The sequence below is a fragment of the Apus apus genome, chromosome 1 (assembly GCF_020740795.1).
Source record: "Apus apus isolate bApuApu2 chromosome 1, bApuApu2.pri.cur, whole genome shotgun sequence".
Taxonomy (NCBI): domain Eukaryota; kingdom Metazoa; phylum Chordata; class Aves; order Apodiformes; family Apodidae; genus Apus; species Apus apus.
Window position 1 is genome coordinate 8281493 of NC_067282.1, and position 22428 is coordinate 8303920.

The 22428-nt window shown below is 37.3% G+C and overlaps 1 protein-coding gene across 1 annotated transcript in view; it reads left to right on the forward strand.

Moving 5' to 3' along the window:
- TMEM135 (transmembrane protein 135) overlaps positions 1–22158 on the forward strand; it is a 175677-nt gene extending 153519 nt beyond the window's left edge. The window contains exons 7-15 of the mRNA XM_051620896.1: positions 3462–3503; positions 5038–5184; positions 7145–7214; positions 11048–11215; positions 13987–14050; positions 14742–14818; positions 16494–16592; positions 18083–18150; positions 19803–22158. Coding sequence (XP_051476856.1) covers positions 3462–3503; positions 5038–5184; positions 7145–7214; positions 11048–11215; positions 13987–14050; positions 14742–14818; positions 16494–16592; positions 18083–18150; positions 19803–19935 — 868 coding nt within the window. The 3' untranslated portion in view covers positions 19936–22158. The remainder of the gene's footprint in view (positions 1–3461; positions 3504–5037; positions 5185–7144; positions 7215–11047; positions 11216–13986; positions 14051–14741; positions 14819–16493; positions 16593–18082; positions 18151–19802) is intronic.
- The last annotated feature ends 270 nt before the right edge of the window (positions 22159–22428 follow it).

The following is a 22428-nucleotide window of genomic DNA, read 5'->3' on the forward strand; positions in this document are numbered from 1 at the left end:
CAGCGTTGGGCCTCAGCAGTCGCTGTTGAGGTCAGTCACTGAATTTGTTGACTGCATGGGGTTTTTTTCCCCCCAAAAAAGAAGTATGTTTGAATCAGTGCAAAGGAGTTTTTGTTGCTGCTGTTGTTACATACCTAGTGTGTGGATAAATAAGACAATTCCAATCTATAGATCAGCATTCTTAAGCCTTTAATATAGTGAACTCATGATTTAAAGCCAATTTCTAGTGTTCTTGGTTGCCGCTTCATTTGTAAGAGCAAAATTATCATGTCAGAAAAGGGGAATTTACCCTGCTAATTACTCTTGATCAAAAGTATTGTTTCTCTAGGGCTCCTGCTCTTTATATTCTTTAATATGCAATGCTTTCACATACCCATTAGTATGCATAATAACTTGACAAAAGACATTTTAGACAGCAGGCAGCATGGATTAAGTTGTGTTTAAGAAGCACTTTTATACTGTATTATAATTAAAACATTAGGAAACTAATGGGAAAATAATGAATCATATCTTTAGTGTTACTTCCATATTGAACTATGTATTCCACTTTGGTGCATTTTGCAGGGGAATTCATAGCTGTACCTCTATAATTATATAGGATAACTAATAAAAAAATTAAGAATAACTAATAAAATTTCAATGCAGCAAATACTACTTAGAATTGACTTTAATCATGTAATTAGAATAGGCATGAGAAATATTTTTCGTGTTTCTTGGAGTAATGAGGTGGAGGCTGGAGTGTTCTTTTTGAGCATTTCAGATCCCCTCTGATTTTGCATATTAGTGAAGAAAAGATCTGACTGGCAGTTTATTTAAGGAGACTTTACAGCAAAAGAGTTGCAGGATGGCATCAGTCAGGCCAGGTTGGTCTGAGCACTAGTTGGGCAGGGACATCTGGTGGTGCAATATAGGAATAATTGAACACTTACAACTCAAAAGTGCAGTTTTGTTGGAGTAATTAAGGGAAAAACATTATGCTCATACTGTAATTACTTTTGTCTTTCAGTATTACTCTAGAAACACTTATATGCATGTTTACATTTGAGTTTGTGTATGGTTTTAATTTACTAAACGAAAAGTAGAAACTAAGGGCCTATTCTTGAGCTGGCAGCTTGCAGACACTACTTAATGTGTTGAACACTCTTAACTCAAAGGGCATTTAACTTACAGTCAATCAGAGGTTTAAAATCCAACCTGTGATACTGGACCTTGGTTCTGTGGATAGAGTGGCTGTATGTAAACCCTGTGCATTTGGGCTCTTTGTAGTTCTGCCAGTGATTTGCTGTGATCTCTGGGCAAAACTGATTTCATTTGTTTCAGTCCATTACTCACCAATTGTTTCAATCCATCTTTCGGTCCATCTTTCTGTACAAATGCTGTGATAATTTTCAGCTTCTGAATTCCATAGGTAAAGAATCATAAAAAGTGAAATGTTTACATGTCTTTGGTTACAAGGTTCTATATTAATTAAAGATACAGTGAGCAAGTTTGTTTCTCTCTGTTTACCTTGAACCCCTATAGATCATGGATACATGACCAATGTTTTAGGACCAATATTTAGACATTTTAAAAGTGAAACTCTTTAGGATTAATTTTCTGGTGCTGAGTGTAACTGTACTGATACTTATTTAGCACTGTGCACATGGTGACAAAACCAAGTCCTTATGAAACATATGCATTGAAGGCCATACCCTTGGGATGGGTTTCCCAGGAGTGTTTAATGCTATAATTATCTTACCAGCACCACCCCAGGCACTCATCTGCAAGGACAAAGCAAGACTTTCTTGATCTGTGGCCATCTTTCATCTTGTTATACTCTTTCTGCTGTTTGTCTGCATCCAGCCATTAGTAGCACAGTGTTGACCACACATGGTGCCTTCAGGGAAAGGGTGTCACATGCTTTCAGGAGGATTCAGGCACAGGCTTTCCTGGGTCAACTTGATCTCTGCAGGCAGAAGGCAAAGGATTGTGTTCATCTACTCTCACTTATGAAGCTTTTGCGACTCCATCCTGTCATCTCTTGGAGCAAATGTGTTCTTGAAATGATGGTGTCAATAAATTACTAGTTTGTGCTCTGTGTATTGTGTCAGGAATGCATGGTTACCATAATGTGTTCCCCATGCATTTCAATGAAGAAAAGGAAGAAAAAACCAAGTATCTGCAATTTGCTTTGCTGCGAATGTGACACTGAGAAGCCTGCTTCAGCTGCAAGCTTCAGCTCCTTTCATTATGTCCTGGATAGAAAGAAGTCAATAACCTAAACCTTTCACAGCCAATTATGGACTCTTTACTTTGGTCATTGCTCACACAATGAACTGTATAGTCTTCAAGGAAAGATGTATATAATTGAGCTCAGAATCAGAACAACTGCTTTGCAATTGAAAAACTGTGACTTTCAGATTCAGAGTAACAAGCTGCAGAGAACATAGAATCACAGAATGGTTTGTGTTTGAAGGGACCTTTAAGATCATCTTGTTCCAACCCCCCTGAATTGGCAGGGACACCTCCCACTAGGTCAGGTTGGTCAAAGCCCCGTCCATCCTGACCTTGAACACCTCCAGGGAGGGGGCATCCACAACCTCCCTAGGCAACCTGTTCCAGTGTCTCACCACCCTCATAGTAAAGAATTTCTTCCTAATATCTAACCTAAATCTTCCCTCTTCCTGCTTAAAATGATTACCCCTTGTCCTCTCACTACACACCCTAGTAAAAAGTCCCTCCCCAGCTTTCCTCTAGCCTCTTCTGGCACTGTAAGGCTGCTCTAGTGTCTTCCTGGAGCCTTCTCTTCTCTAGGCTGAACAGGAGAGGTGCTCCAGCCCTCAAATCATCTTTGTGGCCCTCCTCTCAATTTGCTTCAAGAGTTCCATGTCCTTCCTGTGTTGTGGGCTCCAGAATTGAACACAGTACTCCAGGTGGAGTCTCACAAGTGTAGAATAGCGTAGATCACCACTGTGCAAAGTAGAAGTATATATCTCAAAGTCATAATCACTATTCCCTCTGTGTCTTCAGAAGAGGGTGGGGATTTTATCAAGGTCCAACCCTCCTTTCTCTCCTTGCAGTAACAGTTATGTTTCGTGCAACTCATCATGACTTCTTTTCCATAAAGCAACAATTCATTGGAATATGAAACCTTCCATTGTCACCCCAGTGGTTCTGTCACCATCCTTTAAAAATGTCTCCACTCTTGATTTGGATAAAAGAGAGAAGCACTGGCATTTGTATGCTGTACCCTTTGTTTTCTGAGAAGTCCCAAGGCCATGGTGACAACTGTGAAGTCAGGGATAGCCACAGAGTTGTTGCAGTCATGCTGTTTTCCATTAATGAGAAGTTGGTGTTCATCTGCACCCCTTCTACACAAAGTTTAATCACAAACAATTTAAATTGTATTGCTAGCAGCTCGTTACATTAAAAAACAAAACAAAACAAAACAAAAACCCCCAACTTTTGCTTTTATGTTTCAGGTGCAAAGATGGCTTGAAAGGATTTACATACTCTGCACTGAAGTAAGTAAAATTTCTCTGAGTATACAGCTTAAAGTGAAGTTTTTGAGGAATTGTGCACAGTGGCAGCTGCAATGTGTGAAATGGGTATTCCTAAGAAAAATAATGCTATTGTAAAACTTGTCCAATTTTTTGGCATATATGGCATATTTTGAAGAAGGTATAATATGCTGGCAAGACAGGAATCTTTTAATGTTTGGGACTGTTATTGAAAGGAAATGCAGATACAAGGTTGCATGTTTTCGAAGAACGTTCATCTTTCATCTTTCTAAAACTGGGATTCATGATTCCTGATGTTTTTGTGGAAGCAAATGGCAGCTGTGTTTTGACCTGGAATTCATTTGCTGTATTTCCAAAATGTTAAATGAATACAAAAGCAGTTCTGTGACCAACACCCAAATAAAGCATGGGCTTGTAGTGTATTTGTTGGAGAGATCCTAAATGTGCTGCTAAACCTTGTGTCTTCCCTAGTGGTCCAGGCTCTCCTAGAATTTAGTTTGCAATGGGACCCTCTAGTGTTACCTACTCATTTGTGTAGTTACACTAAGTTCTGCCATCTTTGTGTTTCATATCAGAAGTACCAAGACATGTTCTTAGCTGTCCCTTTTATACTCTGCTACCTGTCTGCCATTCACACAGCCTGGTGCGTGGACAGGGTCAACTGACAGGGGAAGAGCAAGACAGACTTCCTGTTGTCAGTAGTGGAAAATATTTTACGGAGTTTGCAGGTATTAAACAACAGTGGAATTTGATATAAGGTGCCAATAGTCAGTCTATAGTTCAGAAATCTGGACATGAAACTCTCCTGTGACACTGGGCAGAAGCACATTCTGAAATCACCAGTTTCCTGGGAGATTCAGTCACATACCGAAGGACAAAGTTTTTATGCCCTCATTGCCCTCGGCAAGACTACCACAGTACAGTGTAATTTGGATTATAGTGCAAAGTGTTAGGAAACATCTTGCAGTCATGACTTTCTTTGTCTTTGATACACAGTAATTCTACACCTAAGATGAACCAGTATATTGACACTATCAACTTCTGGATGAAGAAAGAGGGCTGAAGATGGAGCCAAGCAACAGAAATTTAATGCTCTTGGTGGGAGCAAAAACATTCTGAAGATCTTTACAAAATAGATATTTTATAAAAATATTCTAGTAATCATCAACCTTTGTGTAACCCCATTTTGCTGGAGATAATTGAGATATTTCATGTGCCTTTTTATTTTCTTATTTGGTGTTCTTGCTTTGAATGAGAGATAGACTTCCCAGTAATATTTTTGTTCCTAGTTTAAAAAAATTCCTGGCAGCAACTGTGACAATTATCTGAAGCTTAAATACATGTTGGTGGAGTGATCTTTTCAGAGATACAAGGTTTGGCAGCTGTATAGGATGCATTTTCTTTTGCAGACCTGTGGGTAACTTAAAGGTTTCCCTAAAGACTTAGGGACTTACATTGGATATTATGTATCTCTTTGAGTTACTTATATAATTGTTATTTTGTTCTCTTTTCTTGTTTTGTTTTGGTTTTTTTTTAGGTTCATTGTAGGGAAAGAAGAAATCCCTACTCATTCATTTTCACCTGAAGCAGCATTTTCAAAGACAGATCGAAAGATAAAGCATTGTGAAAAAGCATCACAGCCAATGAACATACTGGCTCTAACCAAAAAGCTTGTGGACAAAGTGTGAGTCAAAAAAAAGAAAAAAAAAAACACAACAAGATTAATCATTCTTACTCTAGCTCATTTGAATGGTTTGTTATATTGTATTGACAATATTTTATACTTCTCCTTTGCATTTATGTGTTTTGTATTTCATTTTACTGAGTAATTAGCAGTGACAAATCATGGACTCTAATGAAAGCAAAATTTAATGTTTTTTTATCATAGCAATGACTTGCAACATGCAGTTGTCTAACAAGGGAGAGTAAATTCAATCAGTTCTGAGTGACAAAGGAGAACTGCATAAGAGCAGGATTGGTAGCACTTGGACTTTCTCCCTTATCAGGAAATAGGAAATTGCAAAGAGTGAGTCTAAACTGTTTTGCACAAGCTCTGATCTAGGCATCTGAAGCTGGGAAAGATAGGTTCCCTCCCAGGTACAGGATCCAATTTATTGTCTCTTAGTATGAGCTTAAAGAAGTCACCTCAGATAGCTTGTCAGTTAATATGGTCAGATGTAGTTCTGCTGTGCTTGATTTGTCTGCTTCAGGCACATTGGGTACCACAAGGAGTAATTCCTTTACAAGGAGCATGGAATAAAAAATGGACTAGGGGTCTGTTTGTACCACAACTATGAATCTTCACTTCTATTGACCTCTCCAGGCCTGCTCATTTTATGACCAAATCTTTACCTGCTGCTATGCAGGAGAGGAACAAGTCTTCCAAGTGCATTCTGTTTTCAAAGCAGTGGCTTATGTTCTGTACTCAGATCATGAACAAAAATGAAGTGACCTACATCACATGGCAACTTCCTATGGTTTCTTTCTGGTTTTAATTGAAAAATAGAAGGAAGTCACCAGTGATTTCTTAGACATGACTGTATTAGACAACAAAGACCTATGAGAAGACAGCTCCAGTCATATGCAGATCCTTTTAGCTGAGTTGCTTCTACATATTTTGCCTTAAATACTCCTTTTTCAGTTTGCTAGATAGTTCAGCCCTTCTACTGTTTGTTGAATACAACTATCAAGGGTCTGTGGGTGGAGAACAGCATTTTTTTTCTTTAAGGTTTTGAGACTTCCAACTCAGGCATTCAGAAAACTTTCAATTTTCAGTCCTAATGCTCTCACAGCTCTTCCATATGGTTCCTTTCAGTATAATTGAGTCTAAATGCCTGTAACCTGATCACATTCTCATTACAATTTTTGCTACATAAACTGACCTCACATGATTTATAGCCATTAGACTTTATAGTATATGATTCAAAACTTCCAAGATATTTGGCACAGTATATAAATTGTGTAATTTATTTTGCATTACGATTTATAATACTTGGCTGTAGCAAAATGTAATATTCAGACCTGGTATGACATTACTTCTTTTAATTCTGCATAATGAAGGGGTAACAACTGTACAATCCAGGCGTCCCACCATCCCAAGCCAATCTCTTTTAAATGCTCAAGGTCAAATTCTCAGTCTGAAGTGAGAGCTACATAAAAATCATCACAGGAGAAGAAATGGCACAGAAGTGAATACCTTGTAATTGAGAGAAGTTTCACAGGGTGTCTCTCTGCATTTGTATGTTCTGGATTGCCCTCCAATGAACCTTACAATGGTATGAACGATGTAAGGACACAGATAATGGATGCATGGTTAAATATCCTTCCAGAACCACTGGGAAGGGCTACATCACTTCTTCCTGTTGACCGCAGCAGAAGATTTATGCTTTAATTTTGTATTTAATATGTAGCGTGGCAAGAGGTTGGCTCCAAATAAGTGTGCAGACACTTTGTGCTGTACAGCTGAAGTATTGTTCATTTTTATTGTCCGCAATTCACAGTGCCCTTCAATGTGTAATGGGGAGAATGAGTGGTGGGAAAATAACACTTTGTGTGTTTTTAGGCAAGGAAAATTTATGAAGTCTCCAGTCGATGACACTGAAAACAGCCATGAGTTAATATGTGTTTCATTGTGCTCTTTGCAGGTGCAAACATGGCCCGAGGCACAGATGCTGTAAACACTATGGAGATAATTGCATCTCATATTGTATTAAAGTAAGTGCATAAAAAGTGAGTTTGACAAACTCTGGCAAAGACAGGGTAAAAGTCTTCAGTCAGAAAAGGCATAAACTTAGGAAGTGAGAATGGAGCCTGTTTCCCATTCTTCTTCTATTGAAAATGTGGCAAGCCTGAAAACAGATTTTCTTGATTTAGGATGGGGTGTGGGGGGGTTAAAGTTCTCTGCTCTTTCAGATTAGCTGTCGTGAATGAATAACATAAAACGTGTGGGAAGAAATGGAGTAGCAAGCAAGGAACTTGTTTAACTATGTGATGCACTTCACGGCTGAGCCCACTTGTGACTCCACCCTAAATAAAGCACCTGGTATGTGCTGCTTTGGCCCGGGCACACGTCCAGCTGCGAGGGTCTGGCACGCTGCTGCTGGGTGCTGGGCTCACTCCTCCATTAATTTATTTTAAGGGATCAGGGTAATGAGAGATTTGTCACAGTTGCTGCACCCAGGAAGAACTGTTTATGTCCGGTGGCATAATGCATCCTCCTTTATTAATGTGATCAGCACATTTTTGTTTCAGGAGTACTCTATAGAGGAGGGTTGTTTTTTTTTTTTGGCTGGCGTTGGGTTGGCACAGGTGGTACCACCTGCTATGCCTGTTTTAGGAGTTGGTAAGACTCCAGAAGATCTCAGTCACTTCGTAATTTACCCCTTTTTATTTATGGAACAGCAAAAATGGGTTTTATTATCTTCAGATGCTTTTGGAACATATTACTTTCAAAATTAACTTTTTTAAATTAAAATTTTTCATACACCCAGTGTTATCTCAGAAGAGCTATCAGAAGAGATCTAGCATAAGATTAATTCATGTATGTTCATTAAGAACATGATTTTATGTTGTAAAGGTTTTTACACTCTTACACTGCAGTATATTAGAAAATCACTGTGTAAAATGGCCATAAATTGCTCTGGATTTTATAGGATCTGAGATGGTGCTTAAGTTGTATGCTGAATTACAATGGGAATATATGCAGCACAGCATTGATTTGAGCATGTTTTTGTAACTCCATGTCTGTAAGGGAGCTTTCAGATCTGATAATGAATCGATGAGCTGCTTATTGCCAAAGTTGCCTGTCCTTTTCCCTTACCCTTGAATATCTTGTCTTCTCACCATCATATCTGTGCTTTAGTTGTCTTTGCATGCTCTTTCTCCTGCTTCTCATTTAAATACACGTTAACTAGCTGTCATAATTCATAATGACTTTTATGTAATCTTTAGTATGACATACCACCTGATTTCATAGACTTCTCTTCAAATTTTAAATACCTAAAATGTTTTGGGTTTGTAAATATTTGAAGGGAGCTAACAGAAGCAGTCAAACAATATTTTCCCTCTTTTCTGATTCTGCTTGATTACAATAAGGAGAAATTATCCAGCAGTAGTTGTCCAGTTGTCCCTTTTTTTCTGCTGATGCTGCACATAACAGCAGATGACCCTCACAACTTACCTCATGACTAGGATGACCAAACAGAATATGAGATTATTTTCTGGTTATTGTAATCTCTACATTCTGTGTCTTCAAGGAACACTGACAAACATATACCCAGAAATTTTAAATACCTTCATTAATTCCTAATATGTTGCAGCAGGTTGACTGAGTTCTGGTGTGTTACTGAACTCTGTTTATGTGCATACACATGCTTTACTGAATTTGAGTTTTAGCCAATATCTTAACTGAATTATTAATTATTTAAGAAATCTGTTTCTCAAAAGGAAAATAAAAAGAGTTTACTCACAGAATCACTTAGGTTGGAAAAGGCCATCAAGGTCATCAAGTCCAACCATCAACCCTACTCTGCCAAGTCCAGCACTAAATGAGTTTTGCAGATACGTAGTCTCACTGTGCTGCTACTTCTGGCTGGTCTGAGTCCCAACCCAAAATTTCTGTGAAGAAATGGCTCTTGGCAGGGTTTTTTTCATTCACTTATGTTTATTGCAGTGTCCTGCATATGCTCTACTGTTATGCAACATGAAAGTTACAATACTGTGCATTGATTATAAGACATAATATTTTCTGTGAATGTGAAAAACACCCATAAGTGTGATGTGGATTCACCTGGTTGATTTAATGAGCTAAGTTATAAAGATTTTGTGCAATATTTATTGCTGTTTGGTGCACATCAAAACTAAGCCTCAGTCCTTCAGTTTTGCACTTTTAAGTAGGCTACTCAGAAAAATAAAATTTCAGATATATTTGAGTGTTTCCAGTTGGAATTTAAATGTTTTCTAATGCAGTGTTCCTCATCCCATCAGAGTAACTTTTCCTCTACAGCTGGGTTGAAAAGTCAAACATACTGTATTGTGGTTTGTTCTCTTGTTTTGGGCTTTGTTCACAGCTGCTGGTTTTAGAACTTTCTGTTTATATAATGGTACCTGGTATCATAATAATCTCATCTTTTGTGGGAGATGAGGGCTGTGTCCTTCACACTATGGAACCTCTTTCTTTTAGGGGTGAATATATCTTCATCTCAATTTTGACATTTTAACTACACAAAATCCACAGTGCATTTACATCTCTGCCTGCCTCTCATACCTTCCAGTAGGCATTTTCATTACAAGATCAGAAAATACAGAGTTGTTAGCTGTTCAGCACATGCAATTTACATACCTTTAAAAGTAGCAAAGGAAGAAGTGGCAGTTTTTCATTTATATCTACTAGATCATTAGATGACACAATATATTTTCTTCCACTTGATTCTCATAAACAACTTTTTTGAGAAGCAGGGAGAGTAATTGTTTCAGGAGAAGTTTATTACTGGATGTCTAACCATAATAAAATTTTATTAGCTTTATGACACATTATAAAGTTCTGTAGGAGGCAAAAATATTTTGAGTTTCTGAGTTTGCAAGGTTGCTCAATCAAACCCTCTGCCAATTATCCCTGCAACTGGAATTGTTTTGGTGTCTCCAAGTGTCTTCTGGAAATTGAACTAGAGAAATCCTGAGCACTGCCTGCCTCTCTTATTTGCCAATGGTGAATGCATAGATAATTTTCAGATAAGACGTCTTCCAACCAGAATGTTGGTAAGATTTTGTTAAGAATGATTAGAGAAGTTCAGCTACAGGGTAAGAATAATGATAGGAAGCTGTGTAGGAAGTTAGAATAAGCTGACGAGAAGAATTTGGAAAGAAAAAGTCAGTGTGAAATTGTGACATGGTATCAAGATGCAGATCTGTATCCAAGGTGGAGTAGTAAGAAAAAATCATTGGAATCCATGTTATCCTTTCTCTGTAGCTCTGCACATAATCTCTGTTCCAGTTTTGCCCTTTTTCTTACTGCTGGCATCACTCAGCCTCCACTTTCATGGAGGGAAAGTGTGTGAGCACATGCCAAGCCACCAGGGTCAATTTCTAATTCTCACACTTCTGAAATTTATTTTTTGTGGACTTTTTCCTCCTTTGGTGTTTTCTCCAGATGTTTGAGTGTACAAGTGCTCTTTTTTTTCCCACCCCATTACTTTCCTCAATATACCCATTTGTGGTTAAAAGCTGGTCAGTAACCTGGGAATGAAGTCATCAAGATTATTTCAAAAGTCAGAATTTTGGAGTAGAAGAGAAATAGTCCATTGAGACCTCTCAGATATTCATAGAAATAGAAGGAGAATCAATTGTCTATTATTTTATTGCCTTTGCTATTTTACAGGGGAATCAGGGAAAAAAAAAACAACAAGGTTCTTGAGTTTGAAGATGGAGATGCATTTTACATACTATCTGCAGAGAAGGATTTAGACTGCTCGATGTCAAAAAGAAGTACTTCTGTAGATGTTTTTGCTTTTCCTTTTTCTAATTTTGTGGTTTCTTCCCATGTTTCCTAGGGCTTTGTTAGGATGTTTAGCATTGGTTACCTGATCCAGTGTTGCCTTCGGATCCCATCTGCCTTCCGGCACCTGTTTACAAAACCATCCCAGCTACTTTCCCTCTTCTACAACAAGGAAAATTTCCAACTTGGAGCTTTTCTTGGATCTTTTGTCAGTATATACAAAGTAAGCATATAATATACAGAAATGATGAATGCCATGGGCTTTATTTCACTTTTCAGACTATCACAAAGAGCTAAAAAGTCTAGCTGCTTGATACTACTGATACTATTTCCTACAGCATGTCACTGACAAATTCTATGGTGTTGCAGCAATCAAATTGTAAATAGAAAACTAATCTTCCATTCTATGTGCTTTTTCTGTCATTACTCAAAAAAAAAAACACCCCACGTGGATTTTGCAGCATGATATCAAGATCAGGAGATAGGGAGTAATTTCCATTCAGATTTAAAAGAGACTTGCTGTTACACTAAAATGTTTTAGTGCAGACACAAGTAATGACTGCAGGAGCAGCAGTGTTGCCAGAAAGAAGCCATTAGCAATTTTTTTTTCTCAAATATCTGGAATTCTTATTTGATGCTAAGTAGCAGGAGATGGCAGAACATGGATCATGTGCAGCTGAGGAGATGTTGCACTTACCGCTTGGAAATCTCCCCTTCCTCACCATTTCAAGATGACAGATTGTGAACTGATCCACACCCCTAGAGCATTGTTGGAGTTAATCAAATTATGTTTATTTATGCCAAAAGAGAATGTGACCAAGGAAGCAGCCTAAGGGTGACTATATTGCATGTAGCAGTGCTGAACTGGCTTTTGCACTTTCATATTCTTAACCACACATGTCATTTTTCAGCTGCCCCTTTACTTGATCTGCATAGTCAATTAAGTCTGTACTATTCAGGTAAATATTACTGAAAATTAAAACAAAACAAACAAGTGTAATTTTTAAGCAGAACAGCATTTCACTTGGAGTCATATTAAGACATGAGAATGTTAAACGTTACAGATTTTAAATGTTTTTGATGGGAAATTGCAAATGGGCTGTTAAAGAGTTTATTTGAAAATTAAATTTTTGCTCTTTAAGAAAAGAACTTTTAGAGGAAAAAGCATTTAGATTTCAAAAGCTGAAATGATTCTGATGTCTTTTAAAAGCTCCAACTGCAAAGTGAATTTGGCTCTATACTCATTTTATGAGGGTAATATACTCTGACCTTTGTTTATAGTTTATTAACTATATACTTTCTGGTACTCTTTGTATTTCATAACTTACTTTCTTCTGCCTTGAAATAAGCACATAAGGCAGCAGAGATTCCAATCACTCCAAAAGATTGGGTCACTGCCAAAGAAAAAAAGAAATGTTTGATGTGTTTTGAACCCAAAGGAACTGCATTATTAAAAAAAATCCAGCTTGTCCAAAATGCCATTGTAGGATTTTAGTAGCTATAATATTAATATTTTGTGTTCCCCTCACTGTTAAATAATGTCAGCAAACATGGTTTTGCAGAAAATAACTTGTAAAATAATTTGAAAAAGGAAACCAGGCTACTGTGGACAAGTTTGAGTCATTAAGTTGACTGTTGTAATTGCAATGGATCGATGGTTTGGCAAGGAATTTATTTATTTAAAATGTACACTGTAAAACAGCTAATACAACCACATCTCAGGTACTGGGTCCATTTTTGCGTATTACTTCATTTCTTCCTTTAATTTTAATGTCTTTTCCAAGAGTGGGTTCACCTGAGGGTCACCAAGATGATTTGAGGACTGGGTCATACAATGTGCAAGAAGCTGGGAGGACTAGGTTTGAAGCTGGTGAAAAAAGGCTCAGGGGAGATTTTATTGCTGCCTACATCTCTTGGAGGTGTGCAGTGACAGAATGAAAGGCAATGGATACAAGCTGAAATACAGGATATTACAAAGAGATATAAGGAAATCTGTTTTCATGTGATGGTGACCAAATATTGAAACAGGCTGCCCACTGAGGTTGTGTAGTCTCCATCCTTGGACATGCTTAGAAATCAACTGGACAAGTTCCTGAGCTGCCTGCTCTAGTTAGACCTGTTTCAGGTAGGACCAGATGATCTCCAGATCTCCCTTGCAACATAAATCATTCTACAATTCCATGAAAAGAACATGTTGAGATGGATTAAATGCTGACACACCTATCTCAAAATAGACATCAGTGAACTGAATTACATCATGTTGTCTTGATGCCATCAGCACTGGATTGGGCCCTTCTAAACAGGTCTCAAACCACTTAGAAGCAAACAGAAATTTAACAGAGATAAAATTTGGAGGCAACCTATGATTTTCCAAAATAGTGGAAAAAAACAATGCAGAGGATGTGGCAAATGTAGAACAGTCTGGATCATTCAGTAACCAATGAAATACATCTGAAACCAATGGTCATCCAAATGAAATATATTTTAATGCAACCTAAGCCATAATTACTTACATCAGTTCCAGCCTTAATATCTGTATATTTGGGTCTGTGTTAAAAAACAGGTTATTACGTGTTTCATTGCATCTTTTAATCAAACACAGTTCTAACTTCTTAGATTAATGTGTTTTCCTGGTTCCAGAATTTATTGGATGTATGGAAGAATCTCAAGCTGTTTGGTGTGTACTTGAAAAAAGACTTTATAATAGGAAAGAGTCTAGACAACTGCAACGAATGTAGATGATGTGAATTCAAGCTTAGCTTTGGAGTTCGATTAGTATTCAAATTAGACTGGTCTGATTTTGAAAGAAACAGTAACAGTGAACTGTTAGGTAAAACAGTGAAATGTTTCAGGTACTGTGGATTATAGGTTTTATCACACTACACACTGAATTCATACTGTGTGTGCTATGACTAACTGAGAGAGGAGTATCTCCAGTCTCTGCATGGTGGAGGAGCAGTAACTAGGGCTCATCCTGCTTCTGTTCACCTGCAGGGTACTAGTTGCTTCCTGCGCTGGGTACGGAATCTAGATGATGAACTTCATGCACTTGTAGCTGGTGAGTCCATGAAAAGTTTATGTTGCTTCTGTTGGTACTCTGCTAATACTTCTCTTTTCTATCCTCCCATTCCCTTTTAAGACTTCTGTGATGAAAGCAGGACTGTGTACATCAAGGTTGTGTCAAAGAGACTGGTGTTTCAATTAGCTTCAAATACAGAGTTGTAATGAAAATTGCAAGGCCAATTGAATTAAATGGTGTGGTTTTTATGGTCAGCTTCAAGGGCAATATGTTGTATGCCCAAATGTCTTTTATTTCCCAACTGTAGGGATGAAAGATTAAAATACCGACTATTCTGTATGGGACAGAATAGACATTTTAAAGGATGGGCTCTACTGGATCTGAAGAAGGTCCCATTTTGCCTTGAATTTAATGTAATATTGCAGGCCCTTCCCTGCTGTTTGTGCATCTATCCAGTATGGGAACCTCAGAGGTGTCTCCTTTTCTTTGTGGGTTGAGAGAGGAAATTTGATGCTGTGCTCCTTAGTACTGGACTACAGATTTATTTAAGGGATTAAAAAATATTTTTTAATGACATAAACCATGTTTTGATGGACAGTACAGGAACATCACTGAACTTTGTTGTAGCAACGGAAAGCTTAATCCTGTGCAGTGTCTGCTGAGCTGACAGACTGCAACAGCAACAATAAATCACAAGCTTAACAATACTTCTGTTTTCTAATTGTTACAGGGTGTCTAGCAGGAATTTCTATGATGTTTTACAAAAGTACTACTATCTCTATGTATCTGATGTCCAAATTAGTAGAGGTAAGATGTTACCCTCAAAACAGAATTCTTTATTTCATCTATTTTTTCAAGGCAGAAAACCCAAATTAACTTCACAGGCTTTATGAGACAATTCCAGTATAATATAAAGTTATGTGGCAGTGGTGTGTTGCAGTAGGTGTGTGCCAAGAGGCAGTGCCTTTCTGTGGTCTTATTTCTTTCTTATTTTCCTCTCTATGACTCATTTTAAAATTCCTGTATCCACTGGTCTCCATGTATATTCTCCATGATTTCTTTTTTAATCTCCTGATAGCCCTTTGCTTTGTAGCTTTTGCAGATTTTTTAAATCTGAAAGTTCCAAGAATGTCTGTTCTGCCAGAAACATAAATCAAACCTAGTCCTTAATTGCAGATTTATTGCCAAAAGCTGCAACATAACTTCCTGCCTTTGTTACCTAATTTTGGCATTCAACAATGTGAGATAACTCAAAATAGCTTAGGTTTTAGTCTATAGCTGGAGTTGTTTGTCAGTGTACTTCACCTGATTGAGTTCCCAGCTTTGCAATGAACTTTATTCTAATTGCCGTTTTCCAGGCTTCAGTTATTTCTATGAACTGGTTAAAATTAGGAACTGGGGGTGGGGAGGAGGAGAGGCAGGGAATAAATTTCTAGAGTTTGGGTATGTTGTTTATACTTAATTAACCAACTTTTGATTTCTTACTGTGATTTTTCCATAAAATTGGGACTTACTCATGGTTATTTCCCCAGCAGCACCACTGGACTAAGTAGAGAGTGTTCTCTTATTATGCATCATCCCTGAATCACAAAGCTTTTTCCTGCTGATCTCCAGGGCCTTGTTCCCTGGTGATATTTATCCACCTCCATCACCAGAGCAGAATTCATTTTAAAGAATATAAAAAGAAGGAACTTTTTTTTTTTTTAAAGCATAGAATGGAACATAAGAAAGGAAGATATACTCTCTTTATTCTTGCTCCTTGTAATCCTATGTCAGGCTCTCAAGGTGGTTCACATAATAGTTATAGAAAAGCAACTCATGAATTACCCATATTGACTTTTAGAACACCGGTTGTAAAAACCCAATATTATCTTGTATTGCTGATGGTTTTCTCTGGACTTTGAGACATTGTGGCTGCAGTGAAATAAGAAAAGTGCTGTGTGTTCTTTCTTTCTTTGGTTTTTTGTTGTGTGTTGTGTTTTTTTTTTACTACTTTTATCATCTTACACAAGCCAAGGGTAACTGACCAAAGAGGCGTGTGCTGCTTTGGAAGGTCAAGCTGTGCTCAGGAAAATAAACTTTACATGTTTTCTCAGAAAGGAAAGTATGTGATTTCAAGCTGTTTAAGAACAGTGAATATTCATTTTGTTGGAAGAGCTATTGCATTGTTCTTTTGCTTTTTTAAAATGAAGGATTTCATATAGCAAACTTTCCCTTTTTTATCTTTGAGATCTATAGTACCCTTTTAACACCAAAGCTGTTGATAGACCCTGTGCTGGGCATTTATAGCCTCTCATTCTATTGACCTTGACTAACTCTTATAAACTAGCTCAATCAGTGTCACATTTGTGGATATACAGAAAAATATATAAGCAGAGGTTAGAAATGTTGACATTGTTACTTTGAAAAGGTAAAATAAATGAGAACTAAAAAGCTGCTTTGTTTATTTTGGTTCATTCAGCTTTTTTGTTTATTTTTATAGACTATATACTTCAAAGGCATTGAAGCAGGGAAGGTTCCCTATTTTCCTCATGCAGACAGCATCATCTATGCCATTTCTACATCAATATGCTTTCAGGCAGTAAGTATGTTCTTGTCTTCTAACAGCAGATGAAGCTCTTCTAGTTTAAGTCAAATGCTGAATGAAATGAGGAGCACAATGATACAGTGATATATAAAAGATGGTGTGATGGTAGTGATTCCAGCACAGTGCTGAGAATCAAGGGTTCTGCTTCTTGCTTTTGAGTGTCACAGTGAGAGTGACATAATTTCTAGGACTCAAATTTCTTATATATTTGTAGATGAATACATGATGCAAAGCATTGAATTATTTGGAAAGGATCTTAAAATGCATTGACCCAGAAGATGAACATAAATGTGTGGACTTTCATAAGCATATGAAAGGACCGTTTCTCAAGGAGACAATATATTGTACTATTTTGTGGATTTTTGATCAGCTGGCATTTTTCATTTCAGCTGACTGGAATTCAAGTTGCCTATTTGAAAGACTGCAAAAATTAGCAAGGAAATCTGAAGTGTTATGTCTGAAACAAGCTGTAGTTCCCTTTCCAAGTCAATTGCATGGTTTCACCACCAGTCCCTTCCTCAGCTACATTAGCTATAAAAACTCCTTTTCAGTAGGAAAGAACTACTAATTGCTATTAGTAGTTATTCCACTAAATCTCCCCCTTTCTAGAGCTGCTGTCATTTTTGTATCCCTCGATAAAGAACAGTTCCACTTCTCCTCATTGCTCCCTTATATTTGGGAATATCTCTCATTCCTGTATCAAGGTGAACTGATACTTTAGTACTTGGAATATTCCTGAAGGTCTGCAGCATTGAGATCTGCAAAATACTGTTGGCAAGGACCATCATGTGAGGCTAACAGAAGTAAAAGTTAATATGAGATAAGAGGAAAGGGTTTTTTTCATTACTTAATAACTAGTTGGAAAAGGAACTCACAACTGGAAATAAATCACTAGGTTTAAGGAAGGAGTAAGGAGGGGGAAATGAGCAAAGGGATCTATACTGAGAAGTGTGTTATTTACTGTATTCATAAGTTACCTGGAAAAGTAATGGAATAGAGAGAAGACAAGGATTTTGGTATACAACATTGTGTGTAATGTGAAATAGAAAGATAGCTGCAAGAAGTGGTAGATCCCAAAATGCAGAGTGAGAGTGGGATAAAATAGCAACTAAAGTTGGCGTCCAGAAGTGCAAAATCATGTACCTAGGAATAATAAGGTTTATTGTTGCTTTGCCTGCAATAAAATTTAAGTGAATTAAAACCCCTTTTGAAAGAGTCTTCTGGGACTATCAGTGTGTGCTGGTGGTGGTCACAGAGAGCATTGAATTGAGCTGTGAGTAGTTGGTCTACTGGTAGCACTGGACATTGACAGGTGATCACGGCTGCTTTCAATCCATGAATCATGGCATGATTTTTAAATATTATTTTTTTATTAAGTATATATTTCCGTCATTACCTTTTCACTGATTTTGGCAAAGTAATGTAGCAGATGAAGCTTCTGCCTGACACTGTCAGCTGTCTCTGACAGAATACTTTTCTTGCAGGCTGTCATGGAAGTGCAGAACTTGAGACCTTCGTACTGGAAATTTCTTTTACGACTAACAAAGGGCAGGTAGGTATTCAGGGGTATGTTATGGCTTGTCTAAATGCTCCATTGCTCACATTCACCCTTCTGTGTCATTCTGTGTCAAGAGCAGAGCTGTCAAACTACGTTTGGGCTCATTTCCTGACTATTTACTTTGCTTTTCAAATGGTTTCCCATCCGCTTGAGGTTCTTTGCTGCTGCAGTGACACTGCTAGGTTTAGTCTAATGACAGGAGCAAAGACTTAAATCTAGTTAAGGCTGTTTAGCAGATGAGGGTTTTTCTTGAAGGCTTTTTTATCTTAAGTTCACTTGAAGGGTGGAATGCTTTCTGATTTCAATGGAATATGAAGAATCTGGTAAACAACCATACAGGTTGGAGAAATCACTTAGTATATGCAGTGATTGACAACATGGTACTATGTGTTTAAAAACATTTCTAGAAATGCCAGAATATTTCCTAGGAATACTCTGAAGATTCAAGTTTTTATAGGACATCTATTTTAGTTGGGAACACAATGTTTTTTTCTTGAAGAACTAATGAAATATTTTCACTGGTAATAACCATAAATTTACCCTATAATATGTTACTGGATATTTTTTCTCTTATTTGCTGTGAGGATCTAAAATGCTTACCTTTTAAAATAGTTTTTGCTGTAAGTGATTTATAAAAATACTGCTCAGTGAAGTGTACACTTAGATACTGATGTGCTGTGTGGCAGAAACAAGGCATCCGAATTGTGATGTAGCTCAGTTTATAAATAGGATTATAAAAAATAATGTTTGTCATGACAGTGAGTTTTCCAGACTGTAAAAATCAGAATTTAGTCAAAGGCCAGGCCCTGGAGCATGTTGAACCTGCACTTCCCATGGCACAGCCCAGTCTTAGCTGGACTTGAAGTATATGAATACATTGCTGGATGTAGTGGAAAGCTTTCCTTGGGATGCCTGGTGACCATCCACAGGCAACCTCTGAGGCTGTGCAAAGATGATATGGGGGATGATGTCAGTGCAGATGTCCAGTTTTGGCTGCATTTTTCTCTCTTCTGCAAATCCTAAGATTCCTTTAGTTGAAAGAGAAGAGCTCTGTGCTAATTTGTGCTCATTTTTTTTTAATCTGAAGCAAATCTCTGTGATAGTCAATTTGACACTTTCTCCATAGAGACCGATTCTTTTGACATTTCATAGGTCTTTCACTCATCAATTTTGAAGTCTAAAGAGATGGAAATAGATTGCAACACCTATGAAATTGTTATCCAGATTTGGGCAGGCATGGCCAGAGTTTGTGAGGCTAGGGTGAGAAAGAAGAGTAGTATGTTTTGGTTTTACTTTTATTTACTTTTACTTTTATTGTGAGGTTAAAAGTAGAAGGGGGTTCTGTCCTCTTTTCCACAAGTTGTGTTATATAAAATGTATCTACACAAAGCACTGCTTATCAGATTTGTCAAATGGATTTTTTTTAAAGTCTTTACTGCCTGAGATGAAAAACTTGCAAATCTCTAAACAGTGCAGGCATAAGTCTGGATTTCAAAGATTTGGGTAGTCTTTCATGCAATGAAAGAATTTTAATAATTCTATAAATAAATCAAATTGCAAAATATTTTACCAAATTGTAATGATTTTTTTTTTTTTCAAAAGTAAATGAATAGTCTGTTTACTTCCTCGTGTCTGTTCTTTTCCAGGTTTGCTCTCATGAACAGGAAAGCTTTAGATGTATTTGGTACTGAAGCATCTAAGAACTTCAAGGATTTCACACCTAAGCTTGACCCAAGATACACGGTTGTACCACCAGAGCTACCACTGGAGCTGTCCTGAGAGCCAATAGTATATCTTGTCGTTCAGTGTGATCAACATTTTGTCCTGAGGAGTTAATTAACAGTCGTAGAGATGGAGGAGGGCTTGGGCTCCACTTCAGTATTATTTCAATGAGAAATGCTTTTTACAGATCAAAAGTACTGAAGCTTTGCAGGAAGATGTGGCTTAGTGATTAAGCTCCTTCCATAAGCAGAAAATATTTCTGGATTACTGTAGTTTGTTGGCAGTATGATAGATTCCTGAATGAATTAAACAAATGAGTAATATATTTAGAAAAGATAGGCGTAATAATTTCACAAATTCTGTAGTTCATACCAGTAGAATATTCCTTGGTAAAACTAAAAGTAATTCTTCATTTACAAAGGAAGACAAATGGCATAGTTTAGGTCCAAAATTGTACCTGTTCTTTAAACTTCTGCAGTCAGGTGAAAACACCCCCTTGGCTTTCTGAATTGCATCCCTGATTTATCTCAAAAGAGCCCCTGCCCACTCATTATTTCAAATTACCATATTTTTCAACAGCTGTGGTTGCAAAATGAGGCATTCCTGAGAAAAAGAGAGTGTATATGAATTCAGAAATCACATTCCAGGGCTGTAAATCCCGCTGACAATATGGAGAACAGACAAGGGAAAGAAGGAGGCGGTCCCGGTGACTGCGGCGCCGTGGGGAGCAGCGGGGTGTGGCAGTCAGGAGCTGCCAAGTGGAAAATGACAAAACCAGCAGAGGAAGGAATGAAACGTTCCAGCCTCTGAATTGGTGCTGGAAACAGCAGACAGTTACAAAAATAAAAAAAAAGCCAAGAACTAAACAAAACAAAAATCCCCCAAAATATACTGAAATTCAATGTTTATTTTTAAAGGGCTTGAGATGGTCGCTTTAGATCACATCGGCTTGTTTGTCAGGCTGAGGCACCAGCCAGCATTTCAAGCATTTCTTTAAGAGAACTGACCCCTGGAGGTTAGACTGTTACAAAATAACAGTTTTCAAGATCGTATTAATAGTATTTTTCCTTGTGCTTGGGGAAAAGTGGTTTTCCATCAGCCACGACTGGTACATTTACATTCAATTGCGGATGGTACTCAGTGCAGAAAAACTGCCTACACGAATTCAGTCTCATTTTTACCCTGTGTGTTTCTGCAGGTAGTAGTTGGTGTTCTAAAGCAAGACCTTGGCACGCTGATTGCTGCTTTTTTTTCCTGCCTTTTGGGACTTTTTAAAATTAGAATCCGTTCAGGTGATGCTGAATGGTGTTTGTTACCCTAGAGCTGAATGAAAAGACAAATTAGGTTAATGTTCAACTGAGAAGAGACAAGGTAAGCCAGGGACTGGACATTGCACTAGGTTGTTTGCATTTTGAAAAGAAAAAGAAACAGAAATCAGTATTTTATTTGGAGTCTGTGTCAGATAATATGAATTGAATTAATTAATAGAAACTTTGTCTTGTAACACTGTAATCCTGCTTTAGCCTTAAGCATATTTTAATTCCCATTAGTTTAACTTCCTGTTGCTGAATATGCAGTTATTTTATCAAATTTACAGAAATGTCATGAAAATTCTACCAATCTTGCACAAAATCTGCTTCTTCATCAGCTACAGTAACAGAGATTCTTTATCACTGTTACTAAAGGTGCTTCATCCTTTAAATCCATGGTTGTCCAAGTTAGTGTGAATAAAGTTCTGCAGGCTAGTTTGTATGCAATATTTTATTGCTTGAAATATTATATTAAAATTCCTCAAAAGGAAATGAAAGTTAATTCAACAGGAACTTTAAAAAGATTGTAATAGTTTTGTCATGTTTTTCCACTGGAATATGGTCTAAAATATTTGACCTTGTAAAGTCTGAGAAGTTATATATTTTAGGTAATATGCTAGAACTCACACTATATTATGAATACTTTCTAGTGTAACTCTATACCATTCTCAAAAAAAGTTATTTTATCAATTCATTTTCTTCACTGGAATGACAGCTGTGATTGTTTCTCTATTTGAGGTTAAAAAAAAAAAAATCCAAGTACTACATCTCAGCAGCTAAAAACCAATTTTGTCTATGTTTTCTTGCTTCCAAAATTCACAGTCCTTGTTTCGAGGGTTTTTTTCATATAATATAATAAAAAAAATTAAAAAAATAAATTATTTTTATTCAAATCAATTATATGTAAGAGAAAAAAAATAAAAGTCCTAATGTTTTCCCCAATAATAAAGAGTTGCTGCTTGAAAAAGTGTCTTCTTGTCTCTGTTGTTGTTATTTAGTCATCTGGAGTCATTGGTGAAGTAATACTCAGTGATGAAGGAATGCCAGGTTTGTCACCGAGCACATGAATTCATAGAATCATAGAATGTGTGGGGTTGGAAGGGACCTTAAAAGGTCATCTAGTCCAGCCCCCCTCTTCAGTGCACAGGGATCTTTTTAACTGGATCAGGTTGCTCAGAGCCGTGTCAAACCTGACCTTGAGTTCGTTTCCAGGGATGGGGCCTCCACCATCTTTCTGGGC